Below are 21,220 nucleotides of genomic sequence, written 5' to 3'. Positions count from 1 at the left end.
CTTTTACGGGTTTGGAAAGACATGGGGGTAAGTGATTAATGACAAAATTTTCATTTTGGTGTGGATTATCCCTTTAAATCATTTAAATCAAACAATAGTTCTATTCAAAATTTTATATTTAAAACATTAATCTCACAACATTGTTATGAATTTAAAACATCCATCCTACCTCTGAGCCTAGCTGTAAATGTCTGTAAATTTACCTAAATGCCACTTTTGTGTTCTTCTGTGCCACCTTAGTGGAAGCTAATTTTGTTAATATTGATTTCTTTTGATTGGTAACTTATTCTTATTCTTTTATTATTATTATTATTAGAAATTTGGGAAAAGCTTATAAATATAAATGTAGATTTTGGAATTTGACAATGACATACTTCTGAAATTAGGGGGAAAAAAGGCATTTCAGTAATACCAAAAAATGCCCCTGTAAATCACTTTAAAGGGCATATTGCAGGTTAGAGACTCCAGTGAGTCGATGTATAGAAAAATACTGTAGGAACTAGATTTTCTTTAAAATATACTTTAAAGTACGCTATTAAGGCTTCTGGAGTCGTTTTTGTGAGAGAAATTTACTTCCGCATCTGAAACGCGCCAAAACAGGAAGTGACGCATCAAAAGGGAGGGTCCATTTAAACCACAGGAAAACAATGGATAGCAATGCCAGTTCGGACGCTGAGGACATTTTAAATGTGTATTTATACTCGTATGACGGACCACAGATAAAATGATGAGCCTACTATGCAGCCAAGAGAGCAGGACAGGCCAGGATTAGACAGAACAACGGTCAGAGAAGACAAATTGAGTTGATGTGATGAGAACAGGACAGGTGTTTGGTGAGAGATCAGTGTTAGCTTACAGATATGCTACACACGTTAGCTAATGTAATTAGGCAATAGCAATGCTAGTATTGGTCATCTGAGTATTGATTACCAGTAATAGAAACTAATAAGCGTTGATCAGGCGTGTCACACTCGTTAATATCCGACACTAACGTTACGTGATAGTGGTTTCTTATCACCCAGGAGAGAGAGAAATAAACACGTTTTTGATTCATAGGTGCTTGTGTGGGAAATGCGAGGCCATGGTCACAACTGAGGAAAGTCAGTGCTGCAGGGAGTTAGATACGTTACATACTGGGTCTTAGTGGAGAATGTGACCCCCACACTTGATGTGCAGTGTCTGACTCTACACCCAGGCTTTGAGGCTTGCTGTCTGAACCCATATGTGCTACAGATAGCCTCTATGCACTTCAGACAGGAGCATAGACCTCTCCAGGCCAGTAGACACAGGTTTTAGGGCAGAAATAATTTATTACTCTAAGCTAAATACTTGTATACATGTATAAATACATAGTTAAAGATTTTAATATTAAAACGGTTAACTCTATTTAGGTCATGAATACCTATAAGTAACACTTTTTGATGCCATTGGTATAACACAATCAACAATGATAGCATGCAGACAAGTTGTCCGCTGGGCCTATGGTGTTCTGGGCAGCCCTTACCTGCATGTGTTGTGTCTGCCATTAGAAGATAGTTTACAGAGGAATGAGGACTTTATAAAGCTTTTGAATGGCCCCATTTTGTAGACAATCAGTAAAAAATAAATCACAATCAAGCAGATCTGTATTTATGGTTAATTCAATTCAGTTTTATTTATACAGCACTAAATCATAAATATTATTTCATAGCACTGTTAATACCCAACTCAAAACATTTCAACTGTATATAATATATATATATATGTATGTAGATGTACCAAACATATACTACCAAAATAAATACCATCTGACCCATTTAAAAACATTTAACAATCTTTCAGTCTGGGTATCACACTAATGTGTTGTTAAAGTGCAATATGCACTTTAAGGAGTCAAATAATACCTTGTAATGGGAAGGCTAATTTTTGTTATTGATCAGAAGGTGTTCCTGAATTTTTGAGGGGGATGGGGGGGGCACTTCAAATGTGCTCACCCTAGGGCACTACACTGTGTTAATCTGGGCCTGGTCTGTATAATGTTATTTTATTCATTTGAAGGCTTGTATTGTTTGTTTTATGATGGGCTTGGTTAATCAAATCAGTAAGAGACAACTAAAAAATTCCTTTTTATTATACATGTTCATAAAATTCATCAGAGATCTGGGCTAAGTTCAGTCCTGACAAAACGGTGCAAAACGTTTATTAAACTGAAACGGTGGTGCATTGAACACCCTGTTCTGATGACGCAAATGTTGCAACTATGGCAGCTGAGAAAGGCCATTCTTTGTGTTCTTCTTGAAGAATTTTCAGAGCCTGATGAAATCATTATAAATACGTGTTTAATATTGCAAAATAATGTTACAGTCACTGCCCTTGCTGTCCAGAATAAGAAAACATCCCAATCGAGTGAAGGATTTCAGGTGAAAGATAATCCATTTCTTACCTCCGAGACTGTTATGATCTATATGACCTTATTATTTTTATTGTGAGTATTAGGCTTATCGTTATTGCTGATCACTGTTGTTGTGCTATGATATTGTAATATCTACCATTATATAATCAGAGGAGCATAGAAAAGTTTAAGAAAGTGTTACTCCACAATACAATAGCAAAATATATAAATATGTATAGTATTTTTATGTTAATCAGTGTCTAGCACACCTTCCTACGGAAAGGATATGGACCAGAAGACATTGCAATACATGATATTTAGACAGACTTCTAAATTCTAGATCTATACTTGTGCTCTTATTATTTCAGTTATTTTGACTTTAATGTAAATAAACGTGCAAACAATATACTTGCTCAATTTATTTTGATGCTAATTACATTTACTTACAAATTCATCATCATCATGTTGATATATTACTATAAAACTCTTAGACAAACACGTCTTCTAATATCTTCAATTGTTGCGTATACCGAGCTGCAGCGGACACATTTGTAAACAATCTTTTCTTGGCCCCATTGTGCGAGCTGTCTCTGTAATACCGCGTGGTTTATATACATGTTCTGATTGGGCTGACATTTCTGACACACCCACCAAACAAGAGAAAACGAAAATCTCAAACCCATTGCACACCGTTTCCAGGAAACATGTCATTCAGCCCGGAAACCGTAGCAAAACGTTGGGCGCTGGTCTGAGCTTGAACGAAGGTACCCGTTTAAAAAACAGAGACACTGAAATCACATGACTTTGTTGCGCGGTTCAATATGAGCTTGAGTTACTTGTTCGAATCAAATGATTCACAAAGAATCAGAAGCTTGAAGAAGCAGTGTTTTGAAAGCGCCCATTACTACATTGAGGCGAATATTATTTCTGTTTGTGTTGTCCCTAAACGTCGTTCATATTCATAATCCGTACACGTTTGTTGTAGTTCACGGAATTCAAACAGTCGTTGCAAGTGATGCAAAGTCCGAATCATTTCCGCGAACCGGTTATTTTCGGACAGATCGGCTCATTGAACCGGTTCAGGTAGTCTCTCGTAGCGAATGAGGGTCTTTCTGCCATAAACGGGTGTAGATTAATCTCTCGTTCTAACTGCGTTGAACTTTAACACGGTTTCACTTCAAGTACACGAGTGACTCCAAGGGTAACGTAAAGTCCTCGTGTGCTTGTAAATGACATTATTCTAATAATCCATATTATAATACATACTTAAGCTCGGTTTTGTTTGCTTTTTTTCTTAAAAGATGACCAGTTCAAGAAAAGTGGTCGAGTTTTTCTATGATGTTGTTTCGCCATATTCCTGGATGGCATTTGAAGTGCGTATTGTTTTTCTCCTTTAAAGTAGTGAATTGCTAACCAATTTACTCAAGATGTTCTCGTATAATGTGTTGATTTTATGTTTTAAGGTGCTGTGTCGCTATAGAAATGTTTGGAACATCGACCTCAAATTTAAACCAGCATATTTAGGGGGAGTCATGCATGGCTCAGGTAATGGGCATGTGACATATATCATTAAAAACAGTTCTAGATTCTTTAATGAAAATGTATTTCATTAATATATCTAGTCAATGCATTATCTATTTTAAATAACAAAAGAATGTGGTATTTATGTTGCATTGTTTACTAATAGGTCACTAGACTCCCAGGTGAAAAACAAGTACACTTCGATAATGTAAAAGTGCTCTATTTTCCTGCACTGATTTTGTACTTGATATACTAAAAATGATCCTTTAGTACTTCTTAAGATAATCTAGGTCTACTCAACTGTGCTATTTTGAGACACCATGAATATGAACTAAAATGCGCTTTTAACATACTAAAAAATGTATTTAGCTACCACTTGTAGTTGAGTGTACTAACTAGTGAATGAAAGATGGGTTCAAGTGTACTACAAGTCGTAACTAAATACATTTTTTTAAATACAAAGTATGTTAAAAGCTCATTTATCTTCGATAATGAACGCGATATTGCATAGCTTGCAAGGGGTCCGTGTTTTAAATGCCGCTCCATTTGAAAACAGGTGATGGAGATTTACCGCTAATCAACCGGCTTTACTGACGAGATGCGCATGCATATTGCATGAGAAATATCGCCCAGCCCTAATTTTTAGTAGTTAAGCACAGTTGAGTACACTTAGATTAGGGATGGGCAACTTCGGTCCTGGAGGGCCGGTGTCCTGCAGAGTTTAGCTTCAACCCCAATCAAACACACCTGCCTGTAACTATCTAGTGATCTTGAAGACATTGATTAGCTTCTTCAGGTGTGTTTGATTAGGGTTGGAGCTAAACTCTGCAGGACACCGGCCCTCCAGGACCGAAGTTGCCCATCCCTGACTTAGATGATCTTAAGTTTATCTTAAGAAGTACTAAAGCAGGGCTGTCCAAATTTGGTCCTGGAGGGCCGGTGTCCTGCAGAGTTTAGCTCCAACCCTAATTAAACACACCTGAAGCAGCTAATCAAGCTCTTATGGGCATACTAGAAACTTCCATGCAGGTGTGTTAAGGCAAGTTGGAGGTAAACTCTGCAAGACACCGGCCCTCCTGGACCGAGTTTGGACAGCCCTGTACTAAAGGATCATTTTTAGTATATTCAGTACAAAATTAGTGTGCGAAAATAGAATGGAAGTGCACTTGTTTTTCACCTGGGCTGTCATGAGAGCAATAATCATGCAACAGTTAATTAAATAAAGTATTATAAAAGTGTGCTTTTATAAATAATATATTATGAAGATTCTTATACTTTTAGGCAATCGGCCCCCTGCAGTGATCCCAAATAAGTTTCATTACATGACTAAAGATCTGGAGCGGGCGTCTGGCTATTTTGGCATTCCTCTGTATCCACCTTCAGACATTTTTGAGGCAATGTTTGAGAAAGGTATTCAAAGCATGACCAGATGCACAATTCAAGCCATACTTGCAGATTTTTTTTCTGTCATATGTTTTAAGAGCAATTTTTGTTTAAGGGAAAATATTTATTTAATCACTTTCTGTCACAATCTCTTTTATTCTCTTTCATCGTCTATCTTTCCATGTAGGCACTTTGAATGCAATGCGTTTTGTGACAGCTGTAGCAGATAAAGAAAAAGAGGGAGACGTGTTGGTGGAAAGGGTGTCTAGAGAGCTCTGGAAAAGAATCTGGAGTACTGATCAGGACATTACCCTGCCTGCTTCACTCACTGAGGTATCCTATACCCAAGATTAGCTGTTTTTAAAAGAAGAGGTGTCAGATGCAGAACCTGGTTTGTAAAATTGCTAATTAGAATTAATTTACACGTTCTATCTCCTATTATTATGCCGTAAAACTATACATCTGATGACCTCTGTTGTACTTCACCACTATATTAAAACAGACTTGTTTTGTGCTGCACAGGCAGGATTAAAGGCAGGTCTCTCGGCCAATGAGTCGGAGGAAATTCTGACCCTCTCCAAATCTCAGCCGATCAAAGACAAGCTGAAGAGTTTCACACAAGAAGCATTGGACTATCAAGTCAGTGCCTTTCACTTGCATCTTTGCACTCTGTCTTTCTAACCAGAATGTCTTTGTGGTAAAAATGTAATGTGTGATCTTACAGTGATCTCTCCCCCACCCATTTTTGCAGTGCTTTGGTTTTCCATTCATCGTGTGTCATGTGAACGGGAAGGCTGAGCTCTTCTTTGGTTCAGACAGATTTGAGCTCATGGCTCATTGCATCGGTAACCATGGATTTTTACTATAGTCTAATGGTTATACTTATACCCAGTTTTCTTGGTGGTTTAAACCATAAATTCCTAACTAACCTTGGGTTAAAATCTAAAAATATATAAAAATTTACTATTCATTGTCCAATCCTTGTCTTTCTATTGTGTTACAGGGGAGAAGTGGGTGGGACCTCACCCTGACAAACCTACATCCAAAATGTGATCACTGCACTTGTATAGTTTTAAATAACATTTAATAAATGCTGTACATTCACATTGCTCTTACAATGGGTAGTTGACAAATAGAAATTGGACTGTGTCCTATGGTGTGACATAGCAAAAATGTAAACAAAAAAAACCTTAAAAGGGGTCATCGTCGGATGCCCATTTTCCACAAGTTGATATGATTCTTTAGGGTCTTAATGCAAAGTCTATAACGTACTTTGGATAAAATTTCTCAATGGTAGTGTAAAAAAACACCTTCTTTACCCTGTCAAAATCAGTTCTGTTTTCATCAAGCCGTTTTTTAGTCCATGTTGCTTTAAATGCTAATGAGCTCTGCTCGCCCCACCCCTCTCTTCCGTGGAGTGACAAGCAGTACTGTTTACTTTAGCCGTGAAACTGGCTGTCTAGTACGTTATTAGGAAAGGCGATTTACAAAGATTCATAAAAAACATTATACTCACATCTTCTGTAGATGAAGTTGGATCACAAATGATTCAAGCGAACATAGACACATTTAGGCAGATCAGGGATCGGCGCATTCACTTCAAAGCGAAAGTAACGTTAATCCTCGGCGTCTTCAGCAGCTCAGATGTCAGGAGTAAATGACTGCTTTATTCATTATTACATCCAACAACAAAACACCTCAATTGCTCAATCTGAGATTTTCTTGTCTTCCCCTGCACCTGAGTCGACATAATGGTGGATGGATGACTGCTCACTTAGGGCAGGTCAAAGGTAAGATGGTCTTGTCAATCAACTATTGTGGGAGGGGCCTGTACAGAACTACGTCATTCTGACAGGAACCTCAGAGCAGCCTGATTTGAGAAAGGGGATTTTAAAATAGGGATTTAAAAAAAAAAAAGAGAAAAAAAACACTTTTTTTTTCATTATAGGATGTATTTTTATCATTATAGGATGGATGTGTACACACACTTCCAACACACATTTATGTTCAAACAACTTGAAAAGTGAATTTAGCATCCGATGACCCCTTTAAAATACAAATAACATGAGAAATATGTATCTTCATTCTTAGTTACAAATAGCATGAGAGAAGTTTATCTTCAATGTTTGAGGTTATTTATTTTATTTTTCCATCACACCATAGGACACATTGATACGTCAATTACCGGTACCCCAATACTGAATTAAAAAAACTACCCGTGGAGACAGAATAAGATATATGTCTGTATACTCTACTGTTCAAAAGTTTCTTCTGCTCACCAAGGCTGCATTAATTAATAAAAAAAATACTGTAATATCTGTAATATTGTGGAATATTATTGGAGTTAATATTATAAAATGTATATTATATATTATACAATATATTATAAAATGCAATTTATTACTGTAATGGCTGAACTGAATTTTCAGCAGCCATTATTCAGGCCTTCAGTGTTACATTAAAGATTAATATAGTGTGATCGTTGGAGAGTATAAGATATTTGTTTTTTGACACTTCACACTCCAGTAGGTGGCAGAAATACACCATAAACTGATCTGACAATCGCCATTCAATAGAATAAGAATAAGAAATATATCCTGAAATAGGAGTAGAGGACAACACCAAGGGTAAGTTTCACACATGCATGTAAATAACATTATTCCAGTTTTTCAACTAAGAATACTGTAACCATGATGTAACCAAACGCAGCTGGTCAAGTCACTTCACTTCAGCCAGGATTCTAACTCTTTTATGAACACCAGATTCAATGACCTTCAAGGACATTTTCCATTACCTTCCGTTTCATATCAAACACCTATAGAAATCACATTCCAGTGTATATAATATACTTCATATATTTCTTCTTTTCATATGTTTATAAATTTAATAACAGTTAAGAACTACCCTTTTAATCAAAATCGAAAGTTTTGTGGCTTTTTCATGCATTAAGTTTAGCCTTACAATTATGTATAAGGTAGTGTGATTCAAAACTAAGACAAAAATTCACATTTAGAAGATATATAATGTCTCTCTACAATAAAGATCAACAATGTTGATGATTTTAATCATTTTATATGATCCTTGTCATCACGTTTCTTCCCCAGTAAAATGCACTCTAGAATCTGAACCATCCCACTTAAGGTCATCGCTGATGTAGTTTTCAGTCAGAAATCATTGCATACAGCGTGACTGCAGATATTTAACATGCCAAATATATTGCGGGCGTCGGCGATTCCCTTAGATCGCGTAATTCACACTGCGCGATTGTCACTCGCGTGAACGAGCACCGATTTGCCTCCGATCTCGGGCATTTGTCGGCGATTTATCAAAACCTGTCGGCGAGTGAATAATCGGGCTAAAATCGTGCAGTGTGAACTCGGCAAAATTGTCAAGTGTCGCTGTCGGGGGTGGTTAGAACAAAAATTATTTACTGTTCCCATTTGAGTCATACATCAATAAATGTGTGGTTCTATAAATGAACAATAACAACAATAATGAATATACACTTACAAAGACATAAACAGTAATAGTTTAACATTAAGTAACAACACAACAGTATAAAGATAACGACCAAGTTATAAGCTCAGCAGATGTAAATTTCTTCAGATTTATATACACATTCACTTTAAATCAACTATCAGATAAAGCAAAGTTAAATATCTTCTCAAAACATTCAAACAGTTATATTTTATTTATCATGTTTTATGCTGGAGTGAATGTGCGATCGAGATTACGTGCACATTAAGTACTTCAAAGGAATAAGATAGCGAATATTTATTATTACAATAGCGTTACATTAATTAAATCCAACAACAGGCGTATGAAAAGAGTGTTTATCTACTTACTTTCAAAATGTACGCGCACAGTATAAATATCTGATAGACCAGATCAGCACTGAGAACGCTACACAAAAATTGTCACAGAAGTTAGCAGCTTGGTGTCTGGACATGAAAAGTCTTTGATAGACAGTTATGCTGATTTAAACCAATGAAATTACGGAAATAATGGTCACGTGATTCAGACATAATGTATAAAGACACAAAGGATAAAGGCAACAAATTAAAATGTCCAATAGGTGGCACTAGTGTCATTAAAATTAGGCCTTTTGTACAGCCGCCCCCAAATTAGTTTAACAAATTTGCAAATGAAGAAAGGCCTATTTGTCATTGTTGGTGTCATCAGGTAGGCGAGGCAGTTGGATCAGGCGAGCCACAGGCCTTGTGTAACTTCTGTCTTTGACATTCACTACAACTGTACGAACTCGCCCGTCTAATCCAGGAATGACTCTTGCCACAGTATCTATTTGCCATAGAGCTCGTGGTGAGTGCTGATCCATAATCATCACGACTTCTCCAATCTGAAGGTTTTCTGATTTTCTGTGCCATTTCTGCCATTGTTGCAGGTCCGGGAGGTAATGTCGTATGAAACATTTCCAGAAATTTTCAATTAAAATCTGGCTATGGCGCCATCCCTTGCGACTGAGCATTTCCGATACATAGGAGCATCATCACTGTGTCTGTCACGAGTTCTGTACTTAAGTACACTTTTTGAGTATCTGTACTTTATTGAGTATTGTTTTTTCTGGAAACTTGCTACTTCAACTTCACTACATTTGAAAGACAAATATTGTACTTTTTACTAAGCCACAAGGTCCCCATATAGAAAGTCATTATATGTAGCAGTTTTTCCTGTGTGCGCATTTTCAGATTCACCAAACCTTTTTTTTCTACGAAAATCCAAGTAGGTATACCTGCAAACAGGACAGACAGTGAGTTCCTGAACAGCCTCCGTGGCCATGACAGGGCAGACTGGGAGTTCACGAGTGGGCGCCACCACCTCTGGAGGTTCTGCAGCAGAAGCCGCTACCTCTGGAGGCACTGGAGTGAATACATGGACAGGAGAGTCCTTAGGAGCAGATTCATGAACAGGAGAGGCCTCTGGAGCAGATTTGTGGACAGAAGAGGTCTCAGGAGCAGACTCGTGGACAGGAGAGGCCTCAGGAGTGCAGTGTGCAGCCCACACACTCAAAATGGTGACTGCCATTACAGGAAGGGCAGCAGAGGGTGGCAGGACCTCTAAGAGACCTCTCAGCTCTCACCGACATCAGTGGTAAGTCCATCACACTAACTATCAGTCTTTTCAGTCTTGGACCAAGCTCCGCATCCGCAGGATCTTGGGTACTATAGCCCCCTAAAAAAAATCCTAAGGGGAAATTTTGGTGACAGCTGTGACTTGGCGAGGCTCAGGCGTGGTGACCATCTGGGCCTGGGAATCAGGGGTGGCAGCCATTTTGGCCGGGAAATAAGGCGTGGCTGCCATCTTGGCCGGGGAATCAGGCGTGGCGGCCATCTTGTGGCGAAACTCTGGACGATCAGCTGAGATGTGATGAGACTCTGGAAGATCAGCTGAGACGTGACGAGACTCTGGAAGATCAGCTGAGACGTGACGAGACTCTGGAAGATCAGCTGAGACGTGACGAGACTCTGGAAGATCAGCTGAGACGTGACGAGACTCTGGACGATCAGCTGAGACGTGATGAGACTCTGGAAGCTCAGCTGAGACGTGACGAGACTGGAAGATCAGCTGAGACGTGACGAGACTCTGGAACGGCGCCCATTTTCCCAAGAGACTCTTGAGTGGTGGCCATCTTGTAACGAAGCTCTTGAATGGTGGCCATGTTGTGATGAATCTCTTAAGTGGCCAACATGACATGAGCAGGCCCTGGAGTAGCAGACATGACGTTAGCAGACTCGGGCTTGGCAGACATGATGTTATCAGGCTTTGACTTAGTAGACATGACATGAGTAAACTTTGACTTAACTGGCATGATTTGAGCAGGTCCTGGAGCAGCAGGCATGACGTGAGCAGGCTTTGGCTTGGCAGGCATGACTTGAGCAAGCTTTGGAGTAGCAGGTACAGAACAGTTGCGGGGCTCCTCATCCACAATTCCCATAGTAAGAGGTGACCCAGCCAACAACAGAACAAAGTCAATATATCGTTCCAGTGACCAACAAATAGTTCCCCCTGGCAAACTTGAACAAAGGGGTTCATCGACACCGAAACAGAAAATGTCTTTGAGGATCACGTCATTAAAATCCACCAAGTGACATACCTCACAAAAATCAGCCACATATTCTGCTATAGCCTGGCCGCTCTGACGCAGGCAGAGGAGATGTGAAACTGCTGGGTTCATAGTGCTGGTTGTGTATTCTGTAACAATTCAGTCCACTGAAGGCGAGCGTAGTGAAAAACCCAAGTTTATTAACAAACATAATCCAAACAAAGACTTGACTTGAACAGACTTGATTTAGAACAGACTTGGCATGGCATGAACAAACAGGAACCATGACTAACTTCAAAATAAAAGACATAAAAACAAGAACAAGACACAAAACCCCACGTTACAATCATAGGCGTCAATATCTCTTTGAAAAAGAACTTTGTAACTTTTAAACAAGTATTAAAATGAGTTCAATGTGTAGGAGTGTTAAATAAAAAATAAAGATGATTATCTTCATTCAGCTGTTCCATTTCTATAGGTTTGGTAACATAAAATCTCTTAATTCCAAAAATAATAACAGATAATCAGTGTATTCAGTAGGTTGCATTAGTGGTATAAGGTATTGTAAGCATACAACAATGTGACAATAAAACAATGCATTTACTTTTTACTTTTGATAAAAATGTACTTTCGTACTTTTACTTAAGTAAAAATCTGTCTTTACAACTTTCACTTGTAGAGGAGTAGTATTTGACCAGTAGTATCTGTACTTTTACTCAAGTAATGAAGTTGTGTATTTTGTCCGCCTCTGCCAACCACCATTAAACACATAGACATGGTGGAAGACAAGTGATTTCCAAAAAAGGAAAAAGAATTCCAAACAGGTTTGGAGAAAGTTTAAAAGGGACAGTACAAGACAGTTAAGGTTAGGGGTAGGGTCTAAATAAAATGTTAAAGTGGTGTAAATTGACATTGTTTCAGTTCAACAGCAAACACATACACACGTTTACATCTAAAAGAGGACATTACCTATGTTTCCATCACCCTGTTTTAATGCGCATTTTGAAGTATCGCATGAGAAACAAGTGATTGAAACACAAAATTTAGAATAAAAATCCCTTAATTCGCAAAACAGTTTTTATGCTCGCTTGAGGTGGTTTTTGACTTGTGCGAAAAAGGGTTAAGGAAATGCATTTTGCAAATAAATTCCTCCAATCTCATCAAAAAAGTCATGTGACTTTGTGCTATGAGACAAGATAACTTGACTAGCAGCGGACTGATCTCGTTCCACAGCATCTGAAATGTTGTTTTGGTCGTTCTGAAATGCCTGAGCAAAATCTGTCTTCAAAGTGTTTCTGTATAATTGTCTTGCACAACTGTGTTCCCAAACAGCAGCATTTACCTCCGAAATCAATGACAGCATTTATTGTGTTTCGCCTGCTCTCTCTAAGGCGAAAGCATTAAAATTACTATATTCAGTAGCTTATCTTAGTGATATTTAGTCCCAGTTTACAGGAAGTGACGATTTTGTTCTCTTTGACTCATTGGATGGAAACGGTGCTTGTTTGCAAATGTTTTATGTGATATTCCAATTTTGCAGAAACCCGGCTATTGACTTCTAATGTTTTTAAATACAGCCAGAGGCAGATCTACTGTTGAGGCATTGGGTAGGAACTGCCACCCTTAGAAAATGCACTGCCACCCCAGAATTATCCCGAACTAGTCTGTGTTTATTACATTCATGATTATATGAACACGGAAAAATAGATCTATTTTGTTGTCATTTGTTGGGAAAACCATTAGTGGACATATGTAGATGAGCAAATTTTTAATAGGATAATAATGCCTGTTTCAGTGGCTCATTTGTCGCCACCTACTGGCATAAATGTAACATCAACAAACAAATCATGATCTGAAAGAATCTTTTTGGTCTGAATCAAATGACTCCAGTCTCAGAAAATCAACAAGAATAAATAGTTAAGAATCTAATCTTAACTCGATTAAGGCTATGTTGGCTTAATAAAGGCCTTGAGTAGTTAAAGAGAGACTTGGAGAAAGTGAGAGGGAGAGAGTTTGCTCTCAAACTTGATGCATTAAAATTAGTGATTTATGTCATCCAAGCAGCCTGTGCATTATTAACGTCTTCTGTATGCACTAATGATATAATTTTACAAGCTCAGAGACATTTAGAATATGTTGATTTAATAGCCAAAGTGCCCTGGTTATTTATATTTTAATATTTATTTTGATGGTTTTTAAACAGTACAGATTACTGTATGCCATGGCAATGCAACTGTTCAGCACATTCATTAACACAAATGTGTATATCAGACCAGAAATCCACATGAACTGCACAGACGGGGACACTTGTTATAGTGCTGCTGCCATGCCTCAGAGTCATCATGCCACCCTCTTAATCATTTTCTATATCTGCTCCTGTATATTTTACAATATTTTACATTTCTACAATTAAAAGAAAAACTAAATTTACTTTATTTACAAAGGGTGTAAACTATTTAGTCCATGTATGATAATATGTCTAGAACTTAAAATATTATTCTGTGTTAAATAAAAAAACAAATAGCATGGTCTCTGTAGTTTTAGCCGGTAAAGACTTATTTTTAAAAAACTGTCCTTTGTCATGTCTATTTGATTACTTTTTATTTATGGCTTACCGATTTTAACTGGTTTTTGATGCAACCGAATGTTGAATGGTGCAATCTTACTATGGACTATTTGATGTCCTACTTAAAACAATCAGCGGTCAGACACTGAATGCAAGTGCTGACGAAACCGATTTCATTCTAAACCATAAACACTGGATGAAAGGTAAACCTGCACACCCTCTTCTACTGTTTTAATGGACATTGATTGAGCCAGGAGTCATGCCTGGATGTCTGAACATCCTAGAGAAACTTGAGGAGCTGGATAATCAGGTTTTGGTTAGGCTAGATTCAGGAAGAAGAAAATGTCACATAAGCTGAGTATGATAGATAAGATTATTTTAACACAAGTAGAAATAAAGGCAAAGTCTGAGCATTTAACTGGATATAGTGTAATTTCACAGGGTTTGACAGCTGTAAATGATACTCTGTGAAATGTAGAAATGGCTTGGCACTGTAATAAACCCTTTGGCTGTAAAGTTTTATTTTTTTTAGCACTACATAAAAGGAGGGTGTTACCAACAACAGCAAGTGAAGAGACAGCATACATGTGAAAAGGGTGGAGCTAAGTCACCAAAAAAGGTGCAACCTAGACAAACACAAGCAGGCTTAGTATACAGTACACCATAAGGAGATTCTCTAGAAACAAGTAAGACTAATAAGAGGTAGTGATGACACTGTAAAACATGGGACAGAGTGATGTATTCAACAACCGGATATCATTTCCATCATGGAAAACTATATGAATAGAGACAATCTGAGACACAAGGAAAGACTGCACATCAAGGAGTAAGACCACCTACAACAACAGCGTCCAGCAGGTAGGTCAATACAGACCTGCAGACAAAGCCAACAAAGTGAAATATTTTTTTTTGTTTACAATGCAGGCCTACTTGTGGAATTAGCTGTCAGATGAATATTCCTCAATTATGTAAAAGAAGGATAAATACACTAGAGAGCATTATATTACCATTCAAATGATTGGGGTCAGTACGATTCTTTAATGTTTTAGAAAGTCCCCAAAAGACTGTATTTATCTGAATATTATTACAATTTAAAATGACTGTTTTCTATTTTAACAAATTTTTTTCATGTAATTTATTCCTGTGTTGGCAAAGCTTAATTTTCAGCATTCAACTCCAGTCTTCAGTGTCACAAGATCCTTCAGAAATCAAATAACATTTCTTATAATCATTGTTGAAAACAGTCTTGATACTAAAATTTTGTGGAAACTGTGAAACATTTTTTTCCAGATTCTTTGATGAATAGAAAGTTAGAAAGGAATGACATTTATTTGGAATATAAATCTTTTTTTTAACATTATAAATGTCTTTACTGTCACTTTTGATCAACTAAATATTTGCTGAATAAAAGTACTGGACAATTTTTAAATACACAATTTTTTAAACACATTTACTAACTCAAGATATTTATGGATAATACATCTCAGTTGCTTATGTGGGTACCTCTGGGTATATAACATGTCGTTGTGTCGTCTTTGAGAATGAAAAATGCAGACAAACAGGTTGAGCATCATAATCCAAATAAATAGGCTGTTCTGTGTATGTGTCAGAAACAGTACTAATACAGTGGCCTTTTACTTCACAGTCTGAAAACTTATTTAGCCACACTTATAGTCATAGAAAGAGCACATTCATCTAGCACAACACAACTGACAATTGCAGCCATGAACACACACAAGTATAGCAAATATTAGTACTGACATTTAGAAACCATGAGACTGGGTGTTCACTGTTTGTTCACAAATGAGGTCATCTCATATTGCACATGGAGCACAAGTGTGTAGTGCAGCGTCTATGTGATTATACTTACAAGATACTCTCATCATGTACACACACATAATTTACTTGCGTACAAAGTAAATATTTACATGTGAAATCTATTTCCTAGTATTTTCCCTTTTTTTCTTTCTGGGGTTATTTCCTAAAAAACCCCACTGATGAACACTGAAGATGTTGACAAAGATGTGTCTCAATTACCCAAAGCCTTTTATGCTGATTAGAAACACTGATCATGTTGCGGTGACCCAGAATTCAGCATGATGTTTCATACTGCCATTATAGAAGACTTAGAACATTTAAAATCTACATTGTTTCAATGTTCTCCATGTTTGGAAATCAGCCTGAAACACAGCACTATACTAAACAAGTAGTTAATTTTAAAAACCTTTTAAATCCACATTCTGTCTCTGCACAGGATGGCTACCACTTCCAGTTTTGCGTATTCTGAATGCAAACCTGGAGACACATTGTGTGGTGAGTAGATCATGTCTGTCAGATCAAACCAAAAGCCATCATCACCATTAGACAAGTATGTCTCCAAAGTTGTAAGTTAAAATTTAAAAAAGTCACTCATATTCCTTGTCAACATGTGCCTTGCTCCCTCAGAGATCCGTGTGTATGAACAGGAAGTGATAATCGTACCAGTGTTGTTTTTGTTGAGTTTCTTGTTCACGCTGGTGTTTCTGCTGCTGCTAAAGTTCTGTCCTGAGAAAGTGGATCGCCTGCAACCCAGGTCCAGTCGAGCAGCCAGGAGTAGGAGAAACTTGCAAGGCATTGATGGTGAATGTCTACAAATATATTTTAAAAAACATGCCAAGAGTGTGTGTGTGTGTGTGTATGTGTATACACACATATATACATACATATAATTTTAATATGTAATATATATTTAAATGTTTTGTATTAAATGCAAAAATGTGCATATGTGTTACATGTATAATGCATAGCAAAATTGATATGTACATTTTACAATTGAATAAAAAGTTAATTACAAAAATGCATTTCCTAATTACTAACACATAATGTCTGTACATAATACAGGGTTTAAATATTTGCTTTAGTGTTAAGCATAAATGTTGCATCTCAAATGCAAACCACTGTGCTTATGTGTTGTGGCAAGGGCTTAAGCATCACACCTCTAATCTACACATTGAGACTGTTTGCACAAAATGGTTTTGATACTGACCTCAAGTAAACAAACATGACATTTGGCCAATATATTTTATTAAGTATCCTGTTCTGTTTTTCATACTTTTAATTTATTGAATCCCATCTAACCAATCTCTCTTTCTATCTCCCTACGTAGCTCCCCAGGGTCTGAATGCTCTTGAAGGTGAGCCCATAGCGTTGGACACTACATCTTACATGACATTCAGCCCAGTTCGAGACTCCTATAGACATGAACATGCCTCCTTCAATGCCAACAATGTGGCCTTTACCGATGGCGGAGGCTCTTTTGGTGCCGCAGCTTCAGCCTTCACAAAGCCCAGGGAACTTCCACGACAGCGACTACCAGAGAACTTCAAAGGGGTGTCTCCTCTCCCAGCATCATACTCTCTGAAGTCAGACAGCTCCGTCTCACTCTACAGGGCTCGTATGGAAAACAGAAATGTGGTGCTGCGTGTACTTAATGGTACCCAAGTGATTTATGATATAGTCATAACATCTGACTGAAATCTTGAATTCCAGTTTCACACTAATTTTTTTTTTTTGTTCTCATACTCAGATTCAGCTAGTAACCAGGAAAGTCAGTCATTCTTGGGATTTGCGTCCTTCCTCTCCCAGTTAGGACCCCATCCCTTCTTACCAGAGCTTCTGGGAGTTATATCCCTGCGAGCTCCTCTCATTACTGTTATTGAAGAGATGGAGAACAGAGATCTGCTCGGATTCCTGTGGAAGTGTAGACAGGTAAGAGATTTAATCAAGATGTTTTACAGCAGCGGTTCTCAACTGGTGGGAAACAGCCTTACATAGGCCATAAGTAAATTTTTTAAAGTTCTAAAATGCTTAATTTATCTTATGTTGTTGATCTCAAAGGTTGTGCATCTAAATAAACTTATTTTGGTGCAAATTCTTTTGTTATTTGGTATTAAACAGGATAATGTTGGGCCAGATGGCATGTACCAGATGACAGAAAAAAAAATCTTCACCATGGCTTCACATGTGTCCTCTGCACTGGTGAGCACAATATTGTTATCACCACTTTTCTCAGTGTTAAATCCAAGCATTTTGGTATTTGCCAATATAAGCACTAGTTGGAACAAATATGACACCAATGATGGTGTTGTGTGATATTTTTTGTTCAGTTTTGAGGATGGAGATCTTCTGACCTTTCTTGCTTCTTTCTCTGTAGGACTTTCTCCATAGCAAAGATCTTCTCCACTGCAACATCAAAGCTCGCAGTGTGTTAGTCAGCAGGCTTTGTACTGCAAAACTCTGGAGTTTGGGTGATTTGTATGTAAGGACATCAGCAAGTGCTAATCACAGTGAAGATCCTGGGAGAAAAAAGTGGCAGGCTCCTGAGCTACTGGCCAAGAGACCAGCCACTCCAAAAAGCGATGTGTAAGTAAAAAGCCCAATACATGTTTTCAGGAAAAACAATGTTCACGTTTCAGCTCAAATACCTGTATTTTTTTTATATTTTTTGCAGTTGGTCACTTGGGCTACTACTGTATGAAATGGTGACTCTTGGTGAGTTTGCTGTCCGGTTCTTTTGGGACAATTCAAGTTGACTGTATCTTGCTTAGAAATATTAAGATCTCGCACCTTTAACTTCTCTCACGTTTTTGTTTATCCTATTCTTTATACTTTCAGGTGAGGTCCCCTTTTCTGAAATCCCTGCAAATGAACTCATACAGTATCATCAGCGAGGGAAAACCCTGAAGAAACCGAACAACTGCTCCAACTCACTGTAAATGCGCCTTTAGAATTGTTGTTTTGTAAAATTATTGTATTTGTTTTTTTATTATCTTTTAATTTACTGGTTATACAATGTGTTTGTTCAAAATAATCAATTGTTACTACTGCTTTTCTCCAGTTACTCACTTATCAAAGCTTGCTGTCAGTGGAAGGAGCATGACCGCCCTTCATTGGCTGAGGTCAGGCGTAAACTCCAATCAGGAGAGAAGAGTGCCAATGACAGCAGTGTTATCCGTGTGCCTGAGCCAATCAATATTGAACAGTATCTGAAGGAAGCAGGATATGGAGAATCCAACAACTACACCGTTTTCTAAACTTCACATGACTCTTCATAATACATTGTGCCTATATAAAAAATATTATTTTGTGTTGGTGTTATAAACTGTGCATCTCCAGTGCTTCCTGATGAGTGAACTGAGAGTTGACCGGCCATACTGACATTAAAAAAATTGAATGTATGAAATGTTAATTTTAGAGAATGTTTACAGATATTATCCTTTCTTCAAAATGCATTGAACAAATCGCAACATTGCCAAATTCTAGGATTTTATTTATGTTGCCATAAATTCAATCCTAAATGTATTGTACAGTTAGATATTTGAACATGATGCTGTGAAAAGGCGGAGTTTAAAGCAATAAACACAGAAGTTCCTTGACTGATCTGATCAAGCAAAATTTATATAAATTTTTCAGATGCAGTCACACGTGGCAGGTACATTTCCACATTTACTCTAACAAAATTAAAAATCTGTTCAACCCTTGAATATTTTAAACACTATTACAGGAGCAGAATTGTTCCGAATCACAGTCAAACTGATATTAAAAGTACCCAGCACCGGGAGCGTGATATTATTTTAACCCAAATTAATTACGTACACTGAACATAAAAATTACAATTTGTTAGGTGTACGATTTACATGAGTTTCCTCACTCTATTGAATGTGTTACGTTGAATCAACTCAACTAAGCTTATTTGAGTCTAAATGAGGAACGCCGGCCGCACGAAGAAGCTGATTGGTCAGAGCTGACTCCTCGGGGGCGCGCATTTCTGTCAGTGTTTGCTGGTGAGTTGAAACTCTTTCTTTATTTACCTTTTGCTCTGAAACCATTATTAATAAATGAAAGGTATAACAGTTAGCTAATTTAAAAAATATGTAATTTAAGACTGCATGAATGTCGATTGCAAACCTTTCGCCTCGGTCTTTTACGGATCGGCTTTTTTTTTCTTTTTTTTTTACTTTACTTTTGCAAGTAATGTTTTACACAAACAAGCTTATATTGAAAAACTTTGTGCATGTGCCGGAAATTACCCCAAGAAATGCAATCTCTCGTCCACATAGTGTTAGTTAGCTACATTTCATTTAATACCAAGTCTTTTCTACCATGTAATGCCGGATAACTTTACTGTAATGTTTAGAAGCAGTTTATGGATAACTCAGCAGGTCACATCTTAATGACATTTGCTTGATCAGCTTGTTAAAAAAAATTCTAATGTGCATTGTTGTCACTCCCCAGATTCCAAGAAGTGCAGTGCTGAGCTAAAAAAAAAAAAAAAAAAAAAAAAGGATGATCTGGAAATGTAAGTGCTTGTGGCAGAAGGGGATACTTGTTAAAACATACTAGACTAAACATTTGATTTATGTTAAGGATATGGATTACACGTAATGATGTCAATGTGCTCATTGTTTTGCTTCATAAGATATGAATATATCCTCAAGAGCCAGGGGTATTAATTGTGTGTTTTCTGTATCTGCTTTTTTTTTTACTCTCAAAGTGATGGAACCCCTTCACTTCCATTTTATGAATCACCAAGGACCATGGATTCAGTCACCTACATTTTAAATGGCTTGAGGGTGAGTAAATTAACAGCAAATTTTCATTTTGGGTGAACGTTTCCTGTAATACAGAAAAAAAGCATTAATTGATGGAAATGTGATTTTCATTTTTCATTGATGCAATGTTGTCTCAGCCACCTCTGACCTCTGACCTCACTGACATGAAGTGTGGCAATAAGAGGGATTCCTGTAATACCTGATCACCCTTCTTTGAAGAACTTCATGAAGTTCTTCAAAGCATGCTTTGTAAGTATTGTTGATTTTTCTTTCTGTTATAAATGATGTAAACTAAAGGGGGTCACAAAAACACATAAATTAGTTTTTATTAATTTCCTTCATGTCCAGGCTCCTGATGATGAGGAGTCTCACACCAAAACGTTCCAGTTGGAATCTGCGAAAGCAAAGATGTTGCACAACAGCCCCTGTAAGGAATTGTCTCAGAGGGTAATCTTGGGAAGGACGGTTTAGAGAACCTCCCTCAGGCCATTCTTGATCATCAATTCTACGATGTAACCAGAACGAGTCACTCAAAACACACTTCTACACTAATAGGCTACACAGATTGACATTAGACATAAAGAGATGTATTCAGTCGAAACAAATCCAATATTCAAGATCAAACCTTTGTTGAATTTGTTTAAAAATTCACAAAAAAAAAAGAAAATGAAACGCGTGTTATCCATTGATACAACCATCAATGCATTTTAAAACGAAGACCAGAAACA

The 21,220-nt window shown here is 37.4% G+C and overlaps 2 protein-coding genes across 5 annotated transcripts; both read left to right on the top strand.

Annotated features, from left to right (window-relative positions):
* Positions 1–3,057: 3,057 nt before the first annotated feature.
* LOC306887919 (glutathione S-transferase kappa 1-like) lies at positions 3,058–7,596 on the top strand. Of its 4 annotated transcripts, none has more exons than XR_013785708.1 (9): positions 3,058–3,135; positions 3,673–3,744; positions 3,835–3,916; positions 5,174–5,302; positions 5,463–5,608; positions 5,798–5,914; positions 6,027–6,120; positions 6,279–6,421; positions 7,439–7,587. XR_013785708.1 is itself a non-coding variant. In XM_079445962.1 (8 exons), exons 2-8 carry the CDS (start codon positions 3,673–3,675, stop codon positions 6,326–6,328), a joined length of 690 nt encoding a protein of 229 aa, XP_079302088.1. In that variant the 5' UTR covers positions 3,058–3,135; the 3' UTR covers positions 6,329–7,596. The 4 variants fall into 4 exon arrangements, 2 of the variants coding, with proteins under 2 accessions (XP_079302088.1, XP_079302087.1); XR_013785707.1 differs by having other exon boundaries at positions 3,084–3,572; positions 7,439–7,595; XM_079445962.1 differs by having other exon boundaries at positions 6,279–7,596.
* Positions 7,597–14,530: 6,934 nt separating this feature from the next.
* Positions 14,531–20,200, top strand: LOC306887753 (tyrosine-protein kinase STYK1-like). Its single transcript, XM_079445758.1, has 10 exons — positions 14,531–14,760; positions 16,157–16,215; positions 16,348–16,521; positions 17,048–17,374; positions 17,468–17,649; positions 17,839–17,919; positions 18,095–18,303; positions 18,392–18,432; positions 18,556–18,652; positions 18,779–20,200. Exons 2-10 carry the CDS (start codon positions 16,158–16,160, stop codon positions 18,972–18,974), a joined length of 1,365 nt encoding a protein of 454 aa, XP_079301884.1. The 5' UTR covers positions 14,531–14,760; position 16,157; the 3' UTR covers positions 18,975–20,200.
* The last annotated feature ends 1,020 nt before the right edge of the window (positions 20,201–21,220 follow it).

Source organism: Barbus barbus (assembly GCF_936440315.1).
Source record: "Barbus barbus genome assembly, chromosome: 21".
Taxonomy (NCBI): Eukaryota; Metazoa; Chordata; class Actinopteri; order Cypriniformes; family Cyprinidae; genus Barbus; species Barbus barbus.
The sequence above is the reverse complement of the archived record's forward strand: the minus strand, read 5'-3'. Positions and strand labels throughout refer to the sequence as shown.

Coding starts and splice junctions, on each gene's coding strand:
- LOC306887919 (XM_079445962.1), top strand. CDS start 3,673: ATGACCAGTTCAAGAAAAGTGGTCGAGTTTTTCTATGATGTTGTTTCG. Junction 3,745..3,834: donor ATTCCTGGATGGCATTTGAA/GTGCGTATTGTT, acceptor TTATGTTTTAAG/GTGCTGTGTCGCTATAGAAA. Junction 5,915..6,026: donor AAGAAGCATTGGACTATCAA/GTCAGTGCCTTT, acceptor CCATTTTTGCAG/TGCTTTGGTTTTCCATTCAT.
- LOC306887753 (XM_079445758.1), top strand. CDS start 16,158: ATGGCTACCACTTCCAGTTTTGCGTATTCTGAATGCAAACCTGGAGAC. Junction 17,650..17,838: donor TCCTGTGGAAGTGTAGACAG/GTAAGAGATTTA, acceptor GGTATTAAACAG/GATAATGTTGGGCCAGATGG. Junction 17,920..18,094: donor CACATGTGTCCTCTGCACTG/GTGAGCACAATA, acceptor CTTTCTCTGTAG/GACTTTCTCCATAGCAAAGA.